Source organism: Trachemys scripta, chromosome 7 (assembly GCF_013100865.1).
Source record: "Trachemys scripta elegans isolate TJP31775 chromosome 7, CAS_Tse_1.0, whole genome shotgun sequence".
NCBI lineage: Eukaryota > Metazoa > Chordata > Testudines > Emydidae > Trachemys > Trachemys scripta.
Genome location: NC_048304.1, coordinates 53,197,267 through 53,222,063, shown reverse-complemented (window position 1 = coordinate 53,222,063; position 24,797 = coordinate 53,197,267). Strand labels below are relative to the sequence as shown.

General features: G+C 44.4%; 1 protein-coding gene across 1 annotated transcript in view; it reads right to left on the bottom strand.

Moving 5' to 3' along the window:
- Positions 1-722: 722 nt before the first annotated feature.
- Positions 723-24,797, bottom strand: part of HELLS (helicase, lymphoid specific) — a 40,713-nt gene continuing 16,638 nt past the window's right edge. Inside the window, exons 7-21 of the mRNA XM_034775747.1 lie at positions 24,157-24,381; positions 21,452-21,634; positions 21,127-21,270; positions 18,225-18,421; positions 17,493-17,589; positions 14,478-14,639; positions 9,491-9,633; positions 9,100-9,238; positions 7,861-7,944; positions 7,628-7,747; positions 7,289-7,405; positions 6,220-6,379; positions 2,299-2,395; positions 2,006-2,082; positions 723-1,296 (exon numbers count right to left, since the gene is read on the bottom strand). Of these exons, the coding sequence (XP_034631638.1) occupies positions 1,199-1,296; positions 2,006-2,082; positions 2,299-2,395; positions 6,220-6,379; positions 7,289-7,405; positions 7,628-7,747; positions 7,861-7,944; positions 9,100-9,238; positions 9,491-9,633; positions 14,478-14,639; positions 17,493-17,589; positions 18,225-18,421; positions 21,127-21,270; positions 21,452-21,634; positions 24,157-24,381 (2,043 nt within the window). The 3' untranslated portion in view covers positions 723-1,198. The remainder of the gene's footprint in view (positions 1,297-2,005; positions 2,083-2,298; positions 2,396-6,219; positions 6,380-7,288; positions 7,406-7,627; positions 7,748-7,860; positions 7,945-9,099; positions 9,239-9,490; positions 9,634-14,477; positions 14,640-17,492; positions 17,590-18,224; positions 18,422-21,126; positions 21,271-21,451; positions 21,635-24,156; positions 24,382-24,797) is intronic.

Sequence of the window (24,797 nt, the reverse complement as noted above, 5' to 3'; positions counted from 1 at the left end):
TGAAACCGACTGCCAACTAGACATGGAGCCGTTGATCACTACCCATTGAGCCCGACGATCTAGCCAGCTTTCTCTCCACTTTATAGTCCATTTATCCAGCCCATACCCTTGCTGGCAAGAATACTGTGGGAGACTGTTTCATAAGCTTCGCTAAAGATAAGGAATAACACATCCACTGCTTTCCCCTCATCCCCAAACCCAGTTATTTCCTCATAGACGGCAATTAGGATAGTCAGGCCTGACTTGCCCTTGGTGAATCCATGCTGACTGTTCCTGATCACTTTCCTCTCCTCTAAGTGCTTCAGAATTGATTCCTTGAGGACCTGCTCCATGATTTTTCCAGGGACTGAGGTGAAGCTGACTGGCCTGTAGTTCCCCAGATCCTCCTCCCTCCCTTTTTTAAAGATGGGCACTACATTAGCCTTTTTCCAGTCATCTGAGACCTCCCCCCGTCGCCCTGAGTTTTCAAAGATAATGGCCAACAGCTCTGCACTCACATCCGCCAACTCCTTTAGCACCCTCAGGTGCAGAGCATCCAGCCCCATGGCCTTGTGCTGGTCCAGTTTTTCTAAATATTATACATAAACCACTGAAAAGTATTTAGCTTTGATCATTTTCCCTAGTTTCACCTGCAAGGGACCTTTCACAGATCAGAAAGAGGCATAATTAAACAAGATATTCTTACACTGAAAGCTGCCCCGCCCCCAATAAAATCACATGACAAAATGGACAAATTTATTAGCAAAATATTTTGCAAAATTTAAAACTGAAGTTACACGATTGTTTGTAAACAAATGTACTAGACACTCTTCCCTTTCCCAATAAAATCATAAATGACACATTAGGTCAAATTAGACAGAAAAATAAAAAAAATTTCACAAGACTTCCACAGGAAGATTTTGTACAAACCTGGCAGTGTGGCACTGGAGCACACAAGCTACCTAAACATTTGAAACATGTTCATTTTCATAATTCTTCATGTGAGGTTCACAAGTATGAAATTTTTAGGTATGCTACATCATGAAGTATGCTACCTGATGTATTGTACAACTCACTGAAAAGTAAAAAAGATTTGAACCAGGCTGGGGGGGGGGGGAAATCAGCATAATCAAGAGTCACTATATGTAAATGAGGGCCTTACAAGCTCTGCTGTTAGTCCCAAGAAGTTTGGGCTGTACTTTAAGAAGCCAGTCACGCTTCAAAATACACATTCTGCACTGGAGTCTTCAGAATCTTCTAGGACCTTGAACACTCCCACTTTTTCTTTTTCAGCTGATTCAGACTTTTTCATTTGGTCTAAGAGAAAAACAAACAAAAGTAAAGGTTAAACAAAATTGTGTATAGTCTTACATTGGAAGTAGAACAATGCAGAGAAAGAAGCTTGTTCCTCCTACTAGCAGATGCTGAATGAAATATACAACATGCTGAGTGTTAGTTGTCAATAGAATTGGGTAGGAAATGGTTACCCCATCCCAAATCAGGAGGAAAAACAACAAAATCTCAGACTTTTTTGGTTGAGGTCAACTGCAACATTTCATTTCAAATTTTTTTTTTTTGAAGGTTAAAATGAAACAAGAAATACTATAATTAGCTCGTGTTTCAAAACAAAAAGCTGTTTCAAGTCCCCCCCACAAGTGTTTTAAAAATGTCCTGTTTTGACAATTTTAAAGATTTTCGAAACAGGAAATTCATCAAAACAACCCTTCATTTCCCAGGAACAATTTCAGTTTTGATGAATTGGCATTTTCAGACCAAAAAAGTTGTTAAACTTCCTGACCAGCTCTAGTTGTCAATGTAGTAGTAGACAATGGTACTTCACATACATCCATTTTGTTTGAACAGAACACTGACACAAAATTTGATTAGAAATTTCTGTGGGGACCCTGCTCTTGGACAAATAAAGGCATTGGCAATTCTCCTCAGCCTTTACATATAAAATATAAGGGAAAAATTCTACACATGTTACTGTCAAATAGGAAAAGAGGACCAAATTAGTTTTACTTACCAATAAGATCACTTCTATCCAGCAGTAACTCTAGATCTTTGTCACTGATTACTTTCTCTCTGGATCCTTTAACCTCTCTATAGAAATAAGAGTATCTTAGTCTAAACACTGCAGTTCTCAACATTTTTCCACCCAAGGACACCGCTTTTCCATACCAGAATCCCACAGGACCTCCCCTCCCATATAGCAGAGACCCACAACCCATTTAGCAATATCGGAAGGGTAGGGTTGTTGAGATCCTCAGACACTTATTTGCATCTCCCAGGACTAACAAAATGTGGAAGTTAACATACCTTTCGTAGTCCCTGGATTTCAGTAATTCCATTAATTCCTTAGGATCCAAGCAGCCCTTTGTTTGGATTAACCCAGATTTACCACCTTTAAACTGATCTATAAAAAGAGAAGCCTTTCTTGAATATAAAGGCTACCAAATTACCAATGAATTCTATAAACTGACATCTAATGTATGCTGTTAACCCAACAGAGAAAGAGAGAAAGAAACTATTCTTGGATATATTGCCTAAACATATACCAAACATGCCCTAAATTGTGATGACTAAATTAAATAGTGAAAGTCAGAGCTGCATGAAAGGTTTTCATGTAGGCCTTTACTTTCTAATTGTGGCACGCAAAAAAAAAAAAAAAGTTGCAAAACACTGATTTGACATGCACCCACACAGTGGAAAAGCTATTAGTTCTACTTACAGTAAAAACATTGCAAATAAAGTTAGATGGTAGATGCCAAAGTGTGTCCAGTTTGCAATGTTGCTGATTGAAAAAAGTGAGGCGTATTATCACTACAAGATAGAGAATAAATGAAAGATATCCTGCCCATTTTATTGGGGTGTATTTCTCTCAATCAGTGAATTAGCTATAACCGTTTTGATTAACATTTTTAAAACAAGCACATTTCTTCAGATGAGAACATCCAGACACTTTTTTGTACCCAAATCAGATCTGAGTGTGGGAACAGAAGAGAAGTCTTCTAGACAATAGTATGTACTGGTGTTGTAAAAACAAGAGATATAGGGGTTCAGTCAAAGTATGACTAAAGATGAGACCTGGAAGGTTTAATGAAAGAGGTGTCATTTGGATCAGTTATCATGTCTATCAAGAAATGGTATAAGATTACTTCTAATTGGCCAAGGACAACACAACACACGCCCAGAAGGCCTCGCAGCTTTCTGTTATCATTGGACTCACCCAACCTTGCCTGAACTTCTGTTACATTTACTGAAGCATCTGCCCATCCTTGTCTCCCCCATTATGCACCTCTTTCTTTCCTCAGTCACGTCTAAGATCTTGCTTTCAAACCCCACCACGCACCCCACTAAGTTTTTGTTAATTCTCCCAGTAGTAGTGCTTTAGTACTTAACATATGTTACAGGTTAACAATGTACTTCTCAGATGTAGAAAAAGTTGCATGAAATACTGAGAAACAGTATGTAATCATTTTAAAGAGACACGATCAATGTATATACACAGTGTGCAGAAATAAGTTTGCATGTATAACTTTACTTTGAGATTTCCTGACTTGAGATCTTAACCACAATCTTCTCTTCATGCAGCTTTTTTAAAGGTGATGTTTCCTATGGGTTTTGTGCAAGTGCAAAACCACGGGGACAGAAATATAGGGCAGTGTGGGTAGGGGATGTGGGGGTCACTATGACGAGCGCCTACCACAGTTTGGTGGGAGCCACCTGGCCCACTCTTGCCTCTCCCCCAAAGGAGTCCAGCCCCTGTCCGCAGAGCCCAGCTGCCATGAGATGCTCTCTGAGGCACTCGCCCCACCACTACCCTGCCCAGAGGAACGCAAGGGCAGTAGCGAGCAAGTGCCTTTGGGGATAGGCAAGAGCAGACTGGGTGGCTCCCACCAGCTTCCAAGCAACCAGAAGGCAACGGTTTTCAAACTGTGGGGGGCACTCTTCATAGTTTGAAAACTTCCGTGCTAAATGGAAGTCAGAAATCTATGGGGGTGGGGGGCATATGCCCCCATATATCACCCCCCTCCTCCAATTCCACCCCATTTTTCTATCCGGACGGCTGCCCCACTCTGTTTACAGCCCTGGCTAGATATCACCATGATGTAAGTGGAGTATAAAAAACAGACTAGGCTAAAAATCAGAGCATAGAATCATAGAAGATTAAGGTTGGAAGAGACCTCAGGAGGTCATCTAGTCCAACCCCCTGCTCAAAGCAGGACCAACCCCAACAAAATCATCCCAGACAGGGCTTTGTCAGGCCAGGCCTTAAAAATCTCTAAGGAAGGAGATTCTACCACCTCCCTAGATAATACATTCTAGTGCTTCACCACCCTCCTAGTGAAATAGTTTTTCCTAATATCCAACCTAGACCTCCCTCACTGCAACTTGACACCATTGCTTCTTGTTCTGTCATCTGCCACCAATGAGAACAGCCAAGCTCCATCCTCTTTAGAACCCACCTTCAGGTAATTGAAGGCTGCTATCAGATCCCCCCTCACTGCTCTTCTGCAGACTAAATAATCCCAGTTCTCTCAGCCTCTCCTCATAAATCATGTGCCCCAGCCCCCTAATAATTTTCATTGCCCTCTGCTGGACTCTCTCTAATCTGTCCACATCCTTTCTGTAGTGGGGGGCACAAACCTGGACACAATACTCCAGATGTGGCCTCACCAGTGCCAAATTGATGGGAATAATCACTTCTAATGCAGCCCAATATGCCGTTAGCCTTCTTGGCAACAAGGGCACACTGTTGACTTATATCCAACTTTTCATCCACTGTAATCCCCACGTCCTTTTCTGCAGAACTGGGATTCTTGCATGGGATTCTTCCGTTCTAAGTGCAAGACTCTGCACTTGTCCTGTTGAACCTCATCAGCATCACTAATTCAAGACTGGCAAATATCACCCAAAAACTAGCAGTAACCTATGATCTACAGTTTGAAAAACATCACACCAAGCAATTTAACTCTCTCCTTCTGCCTATCCCCACCCCAACATACAGCTTTTGGTGTATTATGGGAACTCCTTACCTTCTTCTGAAATTTAAAGTACAGGCTACTGTCAGAGGCCCACCAGATTATAAAAAACTTCTTTATAGACAACTTCCTATTTCAGTGGATTTAGTGCTTATGAAAAAGGCCAGAGTGCAGGATTGTTAAAATTTGATCAACAGAATAATTATAGCAGATTTATCACAGTGCCCAATCAGTATGCCTTCATCAGTAACGATGAGAGGGAAATAGTTCCACCAAACCATTTGTTACTTGGGTTGTGCAGAGATTACCAACTAGGAAGTCAAAATAGCAGCAAGTAAATTACTGGATTGTGTTGCATACAAAATGAGACATGTAAACTATTTTACCAGGGTTATTTTATTACAGAAATTACTTTAAATAGTAATTTTTGGATAGTTTCTGTGGGCAGGGTCCTGCAAATGCCATGATTCTGTGACTGCAAGACTGGCCATGTGGACTAGATGGTACAGAAAACCCCAGTAGAAGTGAATATATATCTATAGGGGTGCAAATTCTGCTGATCTGAACGTTGTCAGACAACATATTGTTCTCCCTGCCTTCCTCTGCCTCCCCACATTTCAGCTGATTTCAATGGATGTGATCCAAAGCTAGACAAGTTTGCCTGTGCAGCTAGAAAGCCCCTCTCTCAAAGCTTCAGACCAACTTAAAGGCAGAGTTCTGAATCTTGTCCATAAGACATTTTCCTCCCTGAAGGTAGATAACTGTAAACCTGGAAGCTGATATTGCCAACAGCTGTTTCATGTCCCCAGTCATCCTAACCACTCTCGCTCCTTACTGCCTGGTTTCATTCCTGTTTCTCTCCCTGGCCAGCACACACTGTCCTTGCTCCTCACTCTCCCCAAAAGCCAGGAGGAGGTATAGCACACACTGACCCCAAGGTCCGCAGCAAGGGCCCAGTATTTTAGTGACAGAACAAATGAGGCAGCAGTCTGAAATGCATGAAAAGAGTAATTTGCAGCCAAATTCAGCATCATGTCACAGAATTCGGGCTAGATGCTAAAGAATGCACGGAGTGCTGATTAGAAGGGCTAAGAGAAACAAGCATATTTAGAAAAAGGAGATGAACTACTTACATATAGAGAATTTCTCTGTTAACAAGGACAACTAGAAATAATCTTGAAATACAGCAAGAATTCCCCACAGTAACTTAATGGAACAAAAAAGGTTTACAGTTCTGAAGAATTAATTTACTAACTTTTATGAATAATCAACTTCTCTAGCTTCCTTTTGGCAGCAGCTCTCTCCACAATCTTCTGGTCAACAGTATTTGCTGTCACGAGGCGATAAACAACAACTGGCTTTGTCTGACCAATTCTGTGACACCTGTCTTGGGCCTGAAGATCAGACTGGGGGTTCTCAAATGAACGAGATTAAAGAAATCAAATTAGCTTAATTGTTAAAGATGCACAATGGATTCCATTTTCCATCACTCAGCTTTCCAAGCTGTCACTTTTCAGGCTGTAAAATCTACCATGGGGGATTTTGTATAGTGGGAAGTGGGAAAGATTGAGAAAACACAGTTCAGATGTTCTGGAGAATGAGTGAGAGATATTTATCCCTTTACTAAAAAAATCTGTAATTAATGATGGAATTAGCCCTCACTGAGAAATACTTTTGCTCCTGAATTCTCAATTTGTTTATTTGGGAAGGGATATGCTAAGTATGCTTGTGCAGCCTAAGTAGCTGTATACTGAAAAAGTTGAAGATGTACAAGTCCATAGGGACTGGACTCCTAACAGCTCTTCAACCATCCTCCTGAGACTCACAGGAGGCAGTGGGGTTGTAGCTGGCTGGAGCTTTGGGATGTCAGTTGACTGGGGAAATTTTGGGGACCAGAAACCAACAAGGCAGCTGTTGAAATAGGGAAGTTTGCAAAAGTTGTCTGCCCAAGAGGGCTCAAACTTCTTTAAGAGCTTTAAACTTCTTCTCTCCAAGGTAGACATTTTAATAATTATCAGCACTCAAGCAGTACACATTCTTTTCAACTAGCAGAAAAGCCTGTTTTTAAAAGGAAATTCAGGGGATCAGCCAGTTGCCTACAAAGTAATCTTAGGTGGTTTGTATAGGGCAGCACATTTTTACTTATTACCCTAGGCTACATATTTAATTTGAATATATATATTTTACTATGAAATTTTCACATACATTACTTTCATAGACTATCTGGTAAAGCATCCCATAAACACAAAGATGCTAAGTGAGTATCTAGGGTTACAGTAGAAAATTGTATGATGTAGCATTTGAGAAACAGTATGTCATCTTACCCAGTCACTATCATAGATGATGACAGTGTCTGCTGCAGTCAAATTAATGCCCAGGCCTCCAGCCCGTGTACTCACTAAAAATATGAAAACTTCAGGATCTGTATTAAATTTATGCATCTGGAAAAGAATACATCTAACATTAAACAGCATACAGAATAAAAGGATGTGGTCAGCAGGTTTTTTTTTAAACCTCATGTTTTAAATTAAATCAGATGATTAAAAATATATTTGTTTTGTCTTTCTACAAGGCATTACATATAAAGCATACCAACAGAGGATGAATTTGTTGCAATTAGTTGAGTTGGATGCATGCACTTAAGTATTTAAGCTGATACTTACATTTTCTTCTCTCTCTGTATAGGACATGGATCCATCCAAACGACTAAATTTGTAATTCCGCAGATAGCAATAATCCATCAAAATGTCCAACATCAGTGTCATTTGTGAGAACAGCAACACCTACAAGTAGTTAAGATTCCTCAATATCCCTATTTTAAAAAATAAAACCAAACACCAAAAACCACACACAAGGCAAGTGATCAGTTATTATCCATATTCATAAACAAAAATACCTTGTGACCTCTCTTTTTCAGTTCTGGCAGCATCCGGTCCAAAAGTAGGAATTTGCCTGAATTCTTCACTAGATCTTCATCAACCTTAAAACAGAGTAAAAAGGAAAAGTCAAGATTTACAATCTCTCAGATGCATCGACATTCAGGTATTAGCGATGACAGTTAATGCACTAGGCTTCCACCTGCGTGGCTAATCCTATCCCATCCTTGTCCAGTCTAGATCATTTGATTGTGTCAACCATTAGTTATGGCTCAAAGTTCTTGACAACCTCTAAGTGGCCCCTCTGAATGATAGTGGATTCAACTATATGGCAGTCATGCTCATGTTAGTTTGCAAGACTATATTTTGAATTAGATCCTTTGGTTTTCATTAATGGCTTATTAAGGGTTAGTAAAAATGTTAGAGGGTTAAAACTCCCAAATATACATTATATATCATCCAAATTCTTTTCCCCTTTTCAATATAGTAAGAGGATTTATGTAGTATAAAAAAAACTACTAAGATGATCTTTATATATATTTATCTTTTGAGTGGGGGGTTGGATGTTGAGCTCCAGAAAGAACATTTTGTCTTGTATACCACTTGTAAAAAAAGTTTAAAAACCCCAGTTCTAGGAAGCTCTCTCTAGAACAGTGGTTTTTAAACTTTTTTTCTGGTGACCCAGTTGAAGAAAATTGTTGATGCCCGTGACTCAACGGAGCTGGGGATGAGGAGGGGCTTGGGGTGTGGGAGGAGGCTCAGGGCTGGGGCAAGGGGTTGGCGTATGGGGTTCAGGGTATGGGAGGGGGCTCTAGGGTGGGGCTAGGGATGAGGGGTTTGGGATGCAGGAGAGGGCTCCGGGTTTGGAGGAGGCTCAGGGCTGAGGCAGGGGATTGGGGTGAGGGCTTATCTCAAGCAGCTCTTGGTCAGCGGCACAGCCAGGATCCAGAGGCAGGCTTCTCGCCTGTCCTGGCACCACTGACTGCGTTGCGCCCTGGAAGCAGCCAGCAGCAGGCCAGCTCCTAGGCAGAGGCCCACAAGCAGCTCCGCATGGCTCTCACCCACAGGCACTGCCCCCCACATAACAGACACTGAACTTACTCCCTCTCATATCTGCTGTAGAAATTTCAAAACAAGACAATCACATTGGTAGGGTTTTGTGGAGAAGCATACTATACAAGCCTAAAACTGTTCACTGGCATTACATTACCTACAATAATTTTCAAAGAACAGTGCTCTGAATGCTTCAAGATATGTACCTTAAATTGCTGTGTGGCAGTGTCCAGTGGATATTCAATGAGATATGGATGGTTACAACATTTCCTCAGTAACATCATAATATTCTGCAGTTTAAGGTTGATTTCTGAATCCGTAGGAATGGTCATTTCTATCACTGGCCTTGCAATGACACAATATTATTAGTACAGCAAAATGTCAATGCATTTCAAGTACAGTACAACCTAACAAATGTCTGGAAAACCTACTGTGAACTTCTGGATTTTCAGAATTAGAAAGGATAATACAGCTTTTCATTTATCTTGATTCAGCAATTCAGTTTCAATGTTATGCAATATTTCATAGTGTATTTAAAGTGATCTTATAAGCTATAAAGATATTTTTAAAACGGATTTTTTTCTTCAAGATATGCACCTCTCTTTTTCTACTTCCTCTTGCATTTTGCTGATCAGTTTTTCCAGCTCATCAGGTGTATCACCATCTAGTTCACGGTAATCAACCGCTTTTCGACTTCGACGCTTTGGTCGTCCTGTAGGACTCAACTCGACTACCTCTTCCTGTAGAAAGTGATATAAATTGTGAGTCAGCAGACGTTTCACATGTATCACTGGGAGGAAGGGGAGAGGGCAGTCAGATGTGACCCAATCCCTTGGATTCCCAGTGATTCTCAACATATCTGCTGCTTAAAAAGAGTCTCTTCACTAACAGTACACATTTCCCAATATTCATTATTGAAGGTAAATATAAATTATTGGGAAAATATTTTATACTGCCCAGATTTCTCTATGACATTGATGTAATGAAGACTAGTCTGCAGCGGACATCAGAAAAAGATAGTTACCTTTTTCCGTAACTGGCGTTCTTTGAGATGTGTTGCTCATTTCCATTCCATATTAGGTGTGTGTGCTCGCCACATGCACTGGTTCCGGACGTTCTTCCCTCAGCAGCATCAGTAGGGGACCAGCTCTGGCACCCTCTGGAGTGGCGCGCACATGCCGCGGTATAAGGGGTGCCGCCAGCTCCCCCCACCCTCAGTTCCTTCTTGTCAGGCAACTCCAACAGTGGAGAAGGAGGGTGGGTCATGGAATGGATATGAGCAACACATCTTGAAGAACACCAGTTATGGAAAAAGGTAACTCTTTTCTTCGAGTGCTTGCTCATGTCCATTCCATATTAGGTGACTCCCAAGCAGTACCAATGAAGGTAGGGAGTTCATAGATTGCAATACAGCTCTGCTGAACCCAGTGTCGTCTCTGGCCTGCTGAGTGATGGCATAATGCGCCGTGAACATGTGGACAGAGGACCAAGTCGCGACTCTACAGATGTCCTGGATAGGGATGTGCAAGAGGAAGGCTCCTGAGGACGCCTGAGCTCTAGTCGAGTGGGCTCTGACGATCAGCTGCGGCAGGACCCCCACCAGTTGGTAACATGTCCATATGCAAGAGGTGATCCAGTTGGAAATCCTCTGTGGAGGACACTGGAAGGCCCTTCATCCTATCCGCTGTGGTGATGAAGAGCAGAGTTGATTTGCAGAAAGGCTTGGTACGCTGTAGGTAAAAAGCCAAGGTCCTACGGACGTCCAGCACATGAAGACGCCTCTCTTCACTGGTCTTGTGCAGCTTGGGACAGAACACCGGGAAGATGATGATCTGGTTCATATGAAAGATCGATACCACCTTCGGCAGGAAGGCTGGGTGGAGCCACAGCTGAACCTTGTCTTTGAAGAAGACCATGTACGGCAGTTCTGAGGTCAAGGCTTTAATCTCAGAGACTTGTCTCACCGATGTCACTGCCACCAGGAAAGCGACCTTCCATGAAAGGTGGGAAAGGAAGCAGGAGCCCAGGGGCTCAAAGAACCAAAATTCCACTGTGGGACAGGGGTCCGTACTGGCGGGAAGAGTCTCTCGAGGCCTCTCAAGCATCTGACCATGATGTCATGAGAAAACACTGTCTGGCCCCGGATCAGTGCGTGAAAAGCAGAGATGGCTGCAAGATGTACTCTAATGGAAGAGTGCGCCAGGCCCTGGTTCCTCAGACAAAACAAGTAGTCTAAAATAGACTGTACGGAAGAATGCGAGGGAGAGATGCCACGCTCGGACACCTAGCAGGAAAACCTCATCCACTTGGCCAGGTAGGTCAGTCTGGTTGAGGGCTTCCTACTCCCCAGCAGGACCTGTTGGATCTCATCTGAGCAGGTCCGCTCCTCCAGGTTCAGCCACGCAGCATCCACACCGAGAGGTGGAGGAACGTGAGGTGGGGTGTAATAGCTGACCGTGGTCCTGTGACAGCAGGTCCAGCCGGTTGAGCAGGGGCCAGGGAGTGGCCGCTGCCAGGTTCATGAGCATGCCGAACCATTGCTGGCGACGCCATGCTAGGGAGATCTGATATCAGCAAGGTCCTGGCAAAGATAAAGAGAGACAAGGTGCAGGTTGAGTGTAATCGGAGGGAACGCATATATCAAGCTCCATGACCAGGACAGGAGAAAGGCATCGGAGAGGGAGTCCTTGCTGAGAACAAAACCGATGACATTTCCTGTTTTGTCTGGTAGGTCCACTTGGGAAGTACCCCACCTCTGGGAGATCATGCAGGCTACCTCTGGGTGGAGCGACCACTCGTAGTAAGAGGAGAAGTCCCTGCTGAGGTGATTCACTAGCATGTACTTGACACCAGGGAGATGACAAGCTTCCAGGTGGATTTCGTGGCTGATGCAGAAGTCCCAGAGACGGATTGCCCTGCAGCCATGGCTGGCGACGGTCTATTCCCTGTCCAGGGATCACCTGGAAAAGATCGTTACCATCCCCCCAATGATACTTACCTCACTGCGATGGTGGACCGATTGCAGGACAGTCCTAGAGGGAGTTCCATTCGACACCGCCCCTCACTCCATCGAGTTGGTTTTGGACACCTTGGACCTCGGCTGAGGTGCGCACCTCAGCAATCTCCAGACGCAGGGTGTGTGATCCCCAGAAGAGATGACATTTCACATAAACGTCAAAGAACTCAGAGCGATCCACTGGGCATGCAGAATGTTCCTACCTCACCTGTCGGGCAAGGTTGTAGAGTCCCAACGGACAACACAGTCTCAAATGTTCTACATCAACAGGCAAGGGGGGACGCACTCGTCGGCTCTCAGCCAAGAGGCAATCCATCTCTGGGACTTCTGCATCCGCCAGGAAATCCACCTGGAAGGGGTAAAGCCACCATAGGAGGAGCAGAGGGTGTCAAACAGGGAGTCCGAAGACTCCTCCAATTCCTCTGCCTGAAGCCCCAGGTGAGATGCAACCCTCTTCAATAATTCTTGGTGTGTCTTAGCATCATCCTGAGGAACTGGGTGAGAAGGTCCCGTGATAGCCTTGTCTGGTGATGACGAGGATGATGCTGGTGCTGTAGGATCCTCAATGTCCATTGGTGGTCCAGCAGCTTGCTCTCCTACGTCCTCCTGGACCTGTGGGGTCTTTCTCACCCAAAGCCACAAGCACTGGAGGGGGCCAGCATCGAGTGGGCAGCCTGGGTGACTCCCCAAGGGTTCTATGGATACCATGGCACCGGCCACTGTGTTTGGGGCCATAGGATGGGTTTTGGTGCAGATGATGTAGATGGCACCGCAGGCATCGGAGCTCGTCCCACAGACAGGGGACCCTGCTCCATGCCGGAGCTATAACTGGAGCAGTCGGTACCAAGACCAAGATTGGGCAGGGCGGTGGCTCTTGTCTGACTGGTGCTGGTCGCTGCGCCTTGAGGTAGACCTGTCTGAGTGAGACGAATGTCTTGGTCGGGGCCTCGGGGACACCTACTGCATTCGGCGGATCAGCGTCGGAAATCCAGCGATCTATGCCTGATGTACTCGACCTGTACCGGGATCTCAAGCAGGACTGGGAGCTACCACGAGCCGATTGCCAGGAGGATCTTCCCAAATATGGCAATCTTGGAGACAGATGACGATGGGCTAGTGATTGGTGGCTTTGGTTCCCCGATCAGTCCCGTGATCTATACCGAGCCCTTGGAGACGCGAGGGGTCGGTCTTGGTGCATCTGCTGGGTGGGGCACATGCCTCAGTGGGTCTGCACCAGGCTACTGGCGAGGTATGCCTCGAATCCTGCTGTCGGTGCCCAAAGTCAGGAGACACGAAGAGGGCTCTGCTGAGCCTGCTTCTCTATCTCTGAGACGTGACGGCTTTGAGCAGGCAAGCGGTGGCAGGGTGTCCATCGCAATGGGGAACAGTGCCACTGAGGCAGGGACGTACAAGGAGGTACCAAGGCGGGATCTCCTGTAGGGCTTCAGGTGTCGATGGCACCTGAAGCTGACAGAGGCCTCCACTGCTATCCGGAGTTGCAGGCAAGGTATGGGATGGGCAGCACCGCTCAACTCGAGTTGGGGCCCGACTTCCTGAAGGGGGCGTTGAGCTGCCGGCGTGGGTCTTGGCTCATCCCCCAGCCTTCTCCTTTCCCTTGTGGGAAGTAGGAGATCTTCCCCACACTGTATTCTTCGGCTTCTTGGCCAGAGCCACGGAGGGAGATCAGTGCTGACTCATGGCGGTGCCAGCAGAGCACTGTGTACCGACACCCTGGTGCTTGGTGCCAAGTTGAACTATTGCCCTTGTGCCAGAGTGAGTGCAGACTCCATCAGGAGCACTTTACAGTGGTTGTCCCGCTCCTTTTTTGTCCTGGGTTTGAAGGACTTACAAATTTGACACTTGTCACTTGTGTGCCCTTTGCCTCAATTCTCAGTACACAACTTCAGATACTGAAAGCCTCATATTTTTAAGAGGAGCATGGGCACTCATTGATCTTGTGAACTATCACAACAACCTTAACTGTCACTTGAGCAAGAGGAAGGTCTCTTAGCTGTGAACTATAGAAATACCATTATGTCCTTTCTAGGCTAAAACTAGCCAAGGAGCAACATAGTCTAAATTCTGTTACCACTGAAGTCAACAGCAATAAATTCCAATTGAAATAAGTGGCAGAAGGATTAAGCCCAGAACTATTCACAACAAAAAGCTTTTGCTCAGTTTTATTATTTTCTTCAATAATAAGCAGTGCTGAAGTTTAAAAAGATTTAAATATATGGAAAGTTTGACAGGGTAATAAGCCAATTTTGAGCTGAGTGGCAATGAAATAATAGACAAAAGTCAAAAATCTCAAATCAGGAAAATATTTTAGAGACCTGTAACAAACAAAATTTGACACCAAAATTGATAAGATAGAATGTTTCTATTCAATTTCAATGTATAGAATTATAATATAACTAATGAGCTGTGCATCTGTACACAAAACAGAACTGGTAAAAAAAAATGTGTTTTAGAAGTCACTATTAGTGTAACCAATGCTATGGTATTTTCATTCGTGAACCATTGACCATAATAGTTTTATACATTTCTGAAATCCACATCAGTAGGTACCTCATTGTTTCCGAGCAGCTTTTTAATGGTCCGATTTACAATAGCAGTATAGAAGGTTTCTTGTTTCTTTGCCAGTGGTGCATACACCACAACTTCTCGTTTAGGAGGAACTTCAAGAGCTACATCAGATTTCAGTCTTCTCAATAAGAAAGGCGTCAAAATCTAAAATGTAAACAAACATGTATTACAACCACTAAACAGTGGGGCCAAGCTCTCTAGTGCAGCGGTCTCCAACCTTTTTACGCATAAGATCATTTTTTGAATTTAAGGGCAACCCAGGATCTACCCTGCCCCTTCCCCGGGGCCCCGCCCACTCCATCCCACCTCCCACCCCCAAAATCGCTCACTCTCCTCCACCCTCACTCACTTTCAGCGGGTTGGGGTTCGGGGCTAGGGTGCAGGAGGGGATATGGAAGGCTGGCTCTGGGAGGCTGCAGGTTGGGTGGTGGAAGAGAAATTCTGGTCCAGCATAGCTGGGCCTGCTGTACTCATACTACTCCTGGTTGTAATGCTGCAGAGCCATTCAGAACCTGCCCATTGAAGGGGGCGGTGCTTACCTCATTCAGCTCCGGCCCCACGCCGCTCCCAAAAGGGGCCAACGCACCCTGTGGGGGGCACGTGGCTCTGCGCACTGCCCCTCTCTGCAGGGACCGCCCCCACAGGCCACAGTTCCCCATTCCCAGCCAATGGGAGCTGTGGGGGCGGTCCCTGCAGACGGGAGCAGTGCATGGAGAACCCTGCCCCCAGCCCTTCCCCCAGGGCCATGCTGGGCCACTGGCCATTTCTGGGAGAGGCATGGGGCTGGGACAGGCAGGGCGCCTGCCTTAACAGCAGCCCCGATGCACCACCAGAGATTGTGATTTACTGGGAGAGAGTCTCCAGGATTGACCAGTCGATCACGACTGACCGGTTGGTGACCCATGCTCTAGTGGCATACATTGGTGCAATGTCATTGACCTCAATGGAGTAGTGCCAATTTACACTAGAGAATTTGGCCTGTAGAGCTGTATACAACTACACGCTATAAGGTACATACATCTTGGGAATAGGCATGTCTTTGTGACGATTTGGGACATACTAAAATACTGAGAAATCCTTATAATGGTAATGCTGCCACCTGCTTTAAGAATTCTTGGTGGGCCCTTGAGTCTTCCTGCAGGACACAGGGGGGAGGGGCTGCAATCACTTCCTCCGGGTTGGGCGAAGAGGCCGGTGCGGCGCTCTGGGTGTCAGCCAGCACTGGAGGGTCCACCAGCTGGTCGGACTCCGGGCACGGTGCCGAGGACATTAGACCCCCGAGGAAAGAGTCGGTGGGACATGAGAGGGAGGCCGATGGTGCTTCCGAAGCTCCAGCCACCGAGAGAGCCCCCACCGGGGGCTCCACCGGAGGCCATGGTGACCACTGGTACCATTCGGCCGGCCACAACGCTCGGTGCCACTGCATCTGCTATGGCACCGGCGGGACCGGCTGTCTGGCCTGGCTCACCGAGGGACGGCTACAGATGGATACTGGGCTGGTGTAAGATCTGCTGCTGTCCCTGGACCGGGAGGAGTGGCGGTGCCAGGATCAACGACGGCCATGGGACCGTGATCTCGACGTTGAGGACTGGTACCGACGGTAATAGCTGCTTCACAAACGGCCTCGACAGGCAGACCCGCGATGGCGAGATGCCAGCAATTGATGCCCGGGGCTGTGATGTCTTGGCGGAGACTTGGAGCAGGAGTCCGAGTGGGAACTGCGTCGACAATAGTGTCATGACCAACTGTGGTATCCTCTCCGAGACGAGGGCCGACAGCAACACCCACCGCGGACACGTCGATATTCGCTCCTTGAGGACAAGCGGTGCCGCAAGTCCCGAACGGATGGAACCCAGCCAGACAGTCTGGTCAGCATTGAGGGCAATCCACGTGGACTCTGCCCCGAGCAGTCGCTGGGCAGTGATCGGCGTCAGGAATGTTCCCTCGACTGAGACGAGTACCGGGCTGGAGGCGGCTTTGGGGATCCCAGGGGCGGTTTGCCTCTGGAGCGCGGGACTGACATCGGTGGCGCTCCAGGCACAGTCATGGACATGACGTCCCAGGCTGCCTTCAGGCGTAGAAGGCATCCAGACATCCGAAGAGGCCTGTTCCAAAGGGACCAGGCTACTCCGCTCAGCTTGAGTCGGAGGCCTGGGGCCTTGTGGCGATTGAGGACTGCCCGACATGGGCCTATCCTCTGTCCCAGATTTCCCTCGGTGCCGCTGTGAAGAGGGAGTCTTCTTGGCCCTCTTGGCGTGCCCCATGGACGGGAAATGGTGCTGACTGGTCGATGGTACTGGAGGGTCACTGCGTACTGACACCGCAGTGCTGGGTACTGGTTCGGAGCGGCGTGCTGGAATCGGGGTCAGTGCCAACTCCATCAGGATGGCCCGGAGCCTAATGTCCTCTTTTGGTCCGAGGCTTAAACAACTTGCAAATTTTGTAACTTTCACTGATATGGGTTTCTCTCAAGCAGCACAAACAGTCTGCGTTGCGGGTCATTCCTTGGCACAGAATGCCTGCAAGAGCCACATGACTTAAACCCCGGGGTGTGGGGCATGCCCTGGCCCGGGCTCACTGATTAACTAAACTAACTAAAAAGCTAACTAACTACAGGTACTAACGTTGAACGAACGAACAGTTCTGGGGACAAACTACTGCAAAGCTGGAGCAGAGCCGTTCCGACGCACCTTCACTGGCGGCAAGAAGGAACTGAGGGTGGTAGGAGCACGCAGCTCCCCTTATACCACGCCAGGTAGTTGCCATTCCAGGGGTCGTGGAGGGTGCTCCCCCTATGGGTACTGCTAGGGGAAAAACTTCCGGCACCGTTGCACGTGGCGAGCACGCACACCTATTGTGGAATACACATGAGCAATCACCCGAAGAAGTTGTGTTATGATCAACTCTAAAGAAGAAATCTGTTCTAATAATATGCTCAGGATTAAAGGTGTAATAAAACTTTAAAACAAGAACAGCAAAATCATCAAGAACCCAGACCTGGTGCAACATGTGTAAGATGTTCTGCTCCCTTTCTTTAGCAACAATATCTTCAGCAATTTCTGTAATGCTTGTAATGTCAAACCAGGACTCAAAGCTAGAGACAGAGACAAAACAAATTCGAGTTATTTCATATACGTTATTGTTATTTGAATGTGTGTCAAACTCCAAATAAGTTTCTAAAGCACCTTATGTATGAAAGATGTACAATGGGTAGAATTAAAACAAGCATTTTCTTTTATCTAAGGCCAGACAATTGTAAACTGAATTATAATAAATAGAAATGTTAGTTGAAAAGCACAGTGCAATTTGTTATACAAAATAACATTATTTCTGCTGTAGAACTAGACCTTTGCAACCTCTTTCCAGCTTAGCACTGAATTCAAGTTGTTTTTTGGCACTGTGATGTGACAGGTAGTCATGAAGGAAAACTTAATGCTTGCTGCTTGGCTCAGAGGATTTTAATTTTTGCTCACTGGCTGAGATATAAAAATTGTTTCCCTCTCTGTGGAAGCAACTTCAGGAAAAAAAAAAAAAAGTCACTTGAGGAAGGGAGAAGTCATTCAAGCCCCTCCATCACTGAACAAAGATGATTCCAATCACTGTGTGATAAGTTATCAATTTATCCAACTCAAATAAACAGATGGATAGTTGTAATGATGCAGGGCATTAGTTCTGAGTAGCTCATGCAGAACACACACAAACAGTCTGGGCCAATAGACCATGGCCTACCTTTTCAAGTCATCAAATACATCTGGCAGCAGGAAGTTAAGTAGTGACCAGAGTTCAGCCAAGTTGTTTTGTAAGGGAGTACCAGTTAACAGAAGTTTATTGTCAGCGTTAAACCGTTTTAATTCCCTGATAAGACGACAGTTCATGTTCTTAATCCTATGTCCTTCATCCACTATCAGATACTTCCAGAAGCAATGCTACAGAAAGAAAAGAGGTCACCTAGCATTTCAAGGAATGTGATCTTTGTCACAATCAAAATACATATTACAGACAGGACTAGTAGAACTCCCTATTATGGCTGCCCAACACTCCCAATTATAAGACCCTATCGTCATTTGCTTATAACTTTGCCAAACTTCAACTGTTTAGGCTAAAATTTCCCATGCCTAGAATCTACCTCAGGCTGGACTTTTGGGGGGAGAGGGGGAGGGGGTGTGTGTGTGTGTGTGTGTGTGTGTGTGTGTGTGTGTGTGTGTGTGTGTGTGTAATTTCACCCACAATACTCCAAGTTGTTTCCAAGAACAAGGCTAACAAAAATATTTTAAATTCATGTGACTTTATCCGAGCTCTAGTGGAGCAGGAAGTTAAAATCGGCAAGGACTGACCTATGTGTCAGCGAAGTGTCTTTCTAAATATCCATAAAAACCCACCCCAAATTTGGCCATGTTATAAGCCGTGGAAAAGTCTCAGTTCGTGCATACTCAGTGAAGACCATGCTTGAGCAACAGGAAACCTTAATTCTGGCACTTCCTAACTGTTGACTTTGCAACCTTAACGTTTTTAATGTAGTTTCTGTAATATTTTATAGTTTATATTATTCAGGAGTGCAAAAACTGATGTAGAACTGAAATGTTATTAAGTTGGATATAGAAAAATGTGTTGCACCAGGAATGCTCCTTCCTTGACTCTACAGCAAAAGCAGAGATGACCATTATTAAGCAACCTCCTGTCTTAAATGACCACTCCAATGTACTGTACTAAATACAAATTCTACTCCAAAACCCACTCTGACACTGCACCCCATATTCTTCACAGTAATATTACTATATATATATATATATGATTATGGCATAATTATGATGCATTTTGTACAATATAAGTCATGTGGGGTTTCATTGAAAAAGTTATGATTTGCTGAATATGATTATCCTATTTGTATGCATGTAACATTTTTGTATATGAAGTTATGAATACTGACTAGGGATCTGTATTTCAAATGGGCTTACTCTGGAAAACACCCACAGCCAGTCTTTCAGGTACAACAATGAAGTCAGACAGTGCCGATGGCCCATCAAAGACAATGGACCGTAGAAGAACTTAACCATCATCTGAAGGTTCCAGGCAGCCTGTAATTAATGGCTGCTATGACTCAGGGCTTGTCTACACTATGCAGCTTTTAGCGACAAGGCTGTCTCCTTGTTGCTAAAAGTCAGCGTGTGTAAACGCTCTGTTGGTGTTTTGTAGGCACTTTTATCGACAAAATATTTCCAACCTCACAAGCAGTGTTAGCTTTGTCGCAGGAGAGGGCTCCTGCTAACAAAGCCGCATTCACACTGCCACTTACGTCAGCAAAACTTTTGTCTTTCACGGGGTGGGCTTTTTAAAGTACCCTTGAAAGACAAAAGTTTTGTTGACAACATCGTCGTATTGACCAGCCCTCAGTAATGTATGCAAGGGCCTGTGACCAGGTCACATGACTCTGGACTCCATCTTGGGATGCCAGTATTTTTCCACAAGCTGAGCTTTGGGACAAAGGGTTCCCACCATATGTTAAAGCTATATAAGGAGTGACATCATCTGTTTCTCTTCACTCCCCACACAAGAAAACTCCTGAGGAACAAAGACTGAGCTGGGGGACGTGCTGGACACAGGCTAAAAGGATTTCTAGACATGTATGAAAGACTTGGAGATTTCAAGCTGTAAAGCAAGTGCAGCTTGTTCCTTAAGAATCTGCAAGCCTGCTTGTATCATCTCTCAGGGTGAGAAACTGTTAATTCATATCTAATCTTATAATATATATTAAGCTTAGTTTGTGTTTTGTTTATTTGCTAGGTAATCTGCTTAGATCTGTTTCCTATCCCTTATAATCTATCTTTTGTAGTTAATAAACTTGTTTTTGCTTTATCTAAACCAGTGCATTTGAATGAAATGCATGGGAAATCATAGCTCAAGGGGCAAAGGCTGTTGCATATTCCTCTCCACATGGGGGGGCGCGGAGGAGAAAAGACGCTATGAGCTTATACTGTACAAATGCCTATGCAGTGCAAGATGGTATAATTTTGGGCTTATACTCCAGAGGGAGTGTGTGCCTGGGGAGCTGAATTACTTTGGCTGTAGACTTTCTACTGTTGCTTCATGCAGTGGCTGATCAGAGAGCCTGCCTGTAACTGCAGCTGGATGTGTTCCTACCTGTGTGAATGCTGGTGGAAGTGTAGGACTGGGAGGGGGTCTGCAGCTTGTCACAGCAGCACAGTGAGAGAGGGAGCCCAGGCAGCTCAGTGGTACCCCAGTTCCAGGTGGCACACGAGTGGGAACCCGTCACAACCACCTCCCCTTTAAACAACCAATTTTTGTCCATCTGTTGAGAGATCACTTAGGACAAGTTTGCTTCAGGCTAATGACTATGCTTGCCTTCTTACTGTAATTTCCCTACCATTGTCCACAACCCGTTTTGGGTAATGCATTCTACTTTTTTCAGGAAGTTACTAAATATGCCAATCCAGGGCTCTAGACACTGAGGGAACAGTGCACTTGGAAACTGATAAAAGCAGCTCTAACTGTTACGGTGTGACACTGCTACCCAGCAGAAAAAACGTTTGAAGTTTCTACAGCAGTAGAAAGCACTGTTGTAAGCTATATTAGAGATACTGAGGCATTCCACCTGTGAAGGTGCACTGCGTACCTGCAAGGCATTTCTGTCTCTCATGGCTATTTCAAACGAGGTAATGACCACAGGATGAATTTGCAGTGAACCTTCTCGCCTGTGAATTTTTTGAACCAATTTACGACGTTCCTGCTGGGCTCCATGATACAGCATTATGGGAATCTAAAAGGAGTTTTTATACTTCCATTAATAAGTAGCAATCAAGAACCCACACATTTTATAGTAATCACACTAAGAACTACCACTGTGGTTACAATACATATAGAACAAGTTCCAAATCAAAACAGTTATGAGAATGAAATAATTTGCTCTTCTAAAACACTAAAAAGAAAATACTTTTTACCTTTGGAGTGAATCTCTTGAACTCGGACATCCAGTTAGGAAGAGTAGACAAGGGACCACATACTAAGAATGGTCCAGGGACTCCTCTCTCTACCATCAGTGCTATTGTAGCAATACATTGGATTGTCTTTCCCAGTCCCATTTCATCAGCCAAAATGCCATTAATGCCATTTTCCCAAAGCATCTGCATACACAGAAAGATACATATGCCTAATAAGCACTAGACATCCAGGTGAATATAAACACCTATGACTGCATTCACCATTTGGCTCCTGCTATCAATCTCTTCCCATACGCATATTTTCAGAGTTAGATGAATAAAATTTCTACTTGCCTAACTTAGATACAAAGGATCTGTATGCATGTGCCAGTCAAATATTTACGTATACATGTGGCAGGTTACACTGGCCTTGTGAAAGTGCAAGAACTTGGACACATATCAGGTATCTGTATGCCCTTAACTGAACGCTTATCCCTAAGTGATATGATAACCTCACTAGAAATTTTCTGTTGACATTTTTCATGCTGGTTTCTAAACTAAAAGGTAATTTTTTATAAAGTTTGGTAAAAATTCTGCTTGGTCATTTTGAGTGATCAAAGCAGAATATAGATACAGTATTTCATATTCAGACACTTTAGCGTTCAATATTAAAATAAATTTTAAGAGTGAACGCTTGCTCCATGAATAAATATGCTTTACAAGTTAAACAAATACAGAGACATAGCTAACAAAAAACCAGCTGCATAATTGTAATGTCATGCTTCTGCACAGAAGTAGGAATCTCCCTACATACACCTCTACCCCGTAATAACATGAATTCGGATATAATGTGGTAAAGCAGCACTCGGAGGGGGGGGGGGGGGGGGGGGGGGGGAGGAGGGCTGCACGCTCCAGCGGATCAAAGCAAGTTCGATATAACGCAGTAAGATATTTTGGCTCGTTATATCGGGGTAGAGTGTAGTTACACTGATGTTTTAGCCAACTAGCCTTTATCATCTGCTTTCTAAAATCAGCACATTGTTACCTTTAAGTCTGAGCCAAAAACAATCAGAGGGAAAAACTTGCGCTTGTATCCTTTTAAGCTTCTTTGATGGATAAAAGTCAGTGGAAAAGATTTAAACAAAAGCTGGGAGAGGGGTTGTTTGTTTGTTTTTTAAATATTAGAAAGTTAGTCTCTTTCAGGGTAGACAAGACCTATGGCCACATCTACACTAGGAGTGCTTTGGTAGTATAGATATACTATTATACCATACAGACAAAGTGTGCTCCTAGTGTGGACACAACTTATACCAGAAAAACTGCAATTTTTTCAGTAAAGCTTATTCCAACCTCCTAGCCCAAGAGAAATAAGCTATAACATGAAAAAGCACGGTTTTGCCAGTGTACCTGTGGCTACAGTAAGGGCATTTGCTGGCACACTTCTTCACACCCTTGACCAACATAACAGTGTCAGCAGAAATCTGTAATGTAGGTATGCCCTGTGATGACTACAGGGGACTTAATTGGGTCTATTCTGTTCTTGTTGCTAAGTCAGACTTTCCTTTCCATATGTAGCGAAGTGCACAATTTAGATGAAACTGAATGTGCATGTAGGCTATTTATTTTTATTTAGCAATTGGAACAAATATTCAAGAGAGAAATGGATTTTAAAACACTTTTTAGAAGGCTCTTGGGTCAATATCATTGGTCACAAGTTCCCATAAGGAGGAAACACATGCCTGAAGCTGGGTTGGACCTGCTGGATGTTAAGCAGTTGGTATACTCAGGTTCCTGTCTAAGAGTGGGAAAACGGCACAAGATTCCACCTTGGGACAGGTACGGGCAAGAGGCCTAGCACCTGAAGAGGTGCACTTAGAGACCAGACATGGAACCGGTGCAGTTAGCCCGGTAACCATGAGCAGTTGAAAGAGGAAAGACTTTTTGTCAGAATATTTAAATCTTTTAATACATTTAACTCCAATGTCCTATATAAAAAAAGTCTTTGTTAAAAATTCAAAATACCAACTCTCCAAATAGGTTGCAAGAGCTCACAACACACATCAGATCCCCAAGACATTCTCTAGTTAGAGCAGGGAAGACTAGACTTGACACTCCTGATATTTCTAAAGTGAAAAATCAAGAAGAAAAACTTTATGATGTATAAAAGAGGCCTGAATATTCTTTAAAAAACTAAGTGTATGAGCCCAATTTTGAGTTTTAGAAATCCTTTACAGGCCACTCATAATTTCAAAACAAAGATGGAAGCACTGATTTTTGACACTTGAGATAGAGCTCATCTGAAATCAGGTAAGGAAAATCCTGCCTGAAATATCAGTACATTGTAACAGAGAAAACGGAGTACAGCTTCCCATATGCATGTTTTACTCCTATTAGAAGAGTGGCTTTAAGCTGTTTTCCTTCAAAACTTTCACCCAGACATTACGTGGCAATGTCCCCATACATATGCCCTTCTTTTAAAGGAACGTGCATGCAATTTCTGCAGTTCAGTCAACCACATAGGGCTGGAAAGGCCAAAGCTAACGTGGACCAAGAGTTCCTTAAAAAACAAAACAAAAAACCCAGCTCTGCACAGCTTTGGTGCCAAACCCAAAAGAAACACTGTTCCCCCAATATACTTAATGTGGAAGACTTTGAAACATGAGCAATATCATCTTCTGTTGAAAGAAGTATAAACATAAGATTTAGGCTAACATACAGATTCATACCCTGAGCCATTCCATGCCTTCAACTTGGTACCACCTCATAACACCTCCTGAAAAAAGCTTTGGCTGTTGAAAGGGTATTGGCTGCCCGTTAAATTTCCGTACTGGATCAAGGAAGTGCTTGGCATTATGTCGTACAGCTTGCGACAACCTATCTTTAATGACACTATTAGAATCTCCATTTTTCTGTAGGTCTTCTGCACACAGTTTGTTAGAAGAGCTTTCATCCTACAGAAGAAAGTTCAGAGAATTTAAGTACAAACATTGCAAAGCTTAGTTAACACTCAGCAAGCTGCTGAGAATTCTGGCAAATCTGCAAGTCAATGTTACAGTTAGGCAAAACAGTATCCAGCTGCAATGATAAAGGTAGATTTAATCAAAGTGTGGCTGACCACACACAATGACTCAAGCACGAAATTTCCAGTGACGATATTGCCACCTAGCCAATTACACCTCTACCCCAATATAACTCTGTCCTCGGGAGCCAAAAAAATCTTACCGTGTTATAGGTGAAACCGCGTTATATCGAACTTGCTTTGATCTGCTGGAGTGTGCAGCCCCCCCCGGAGCACTGCTTTACCGCGTTATATTCGAATTCATGTTATATCGGGTTGCATTATATCGGGGTAGAGGTGTAATATTTA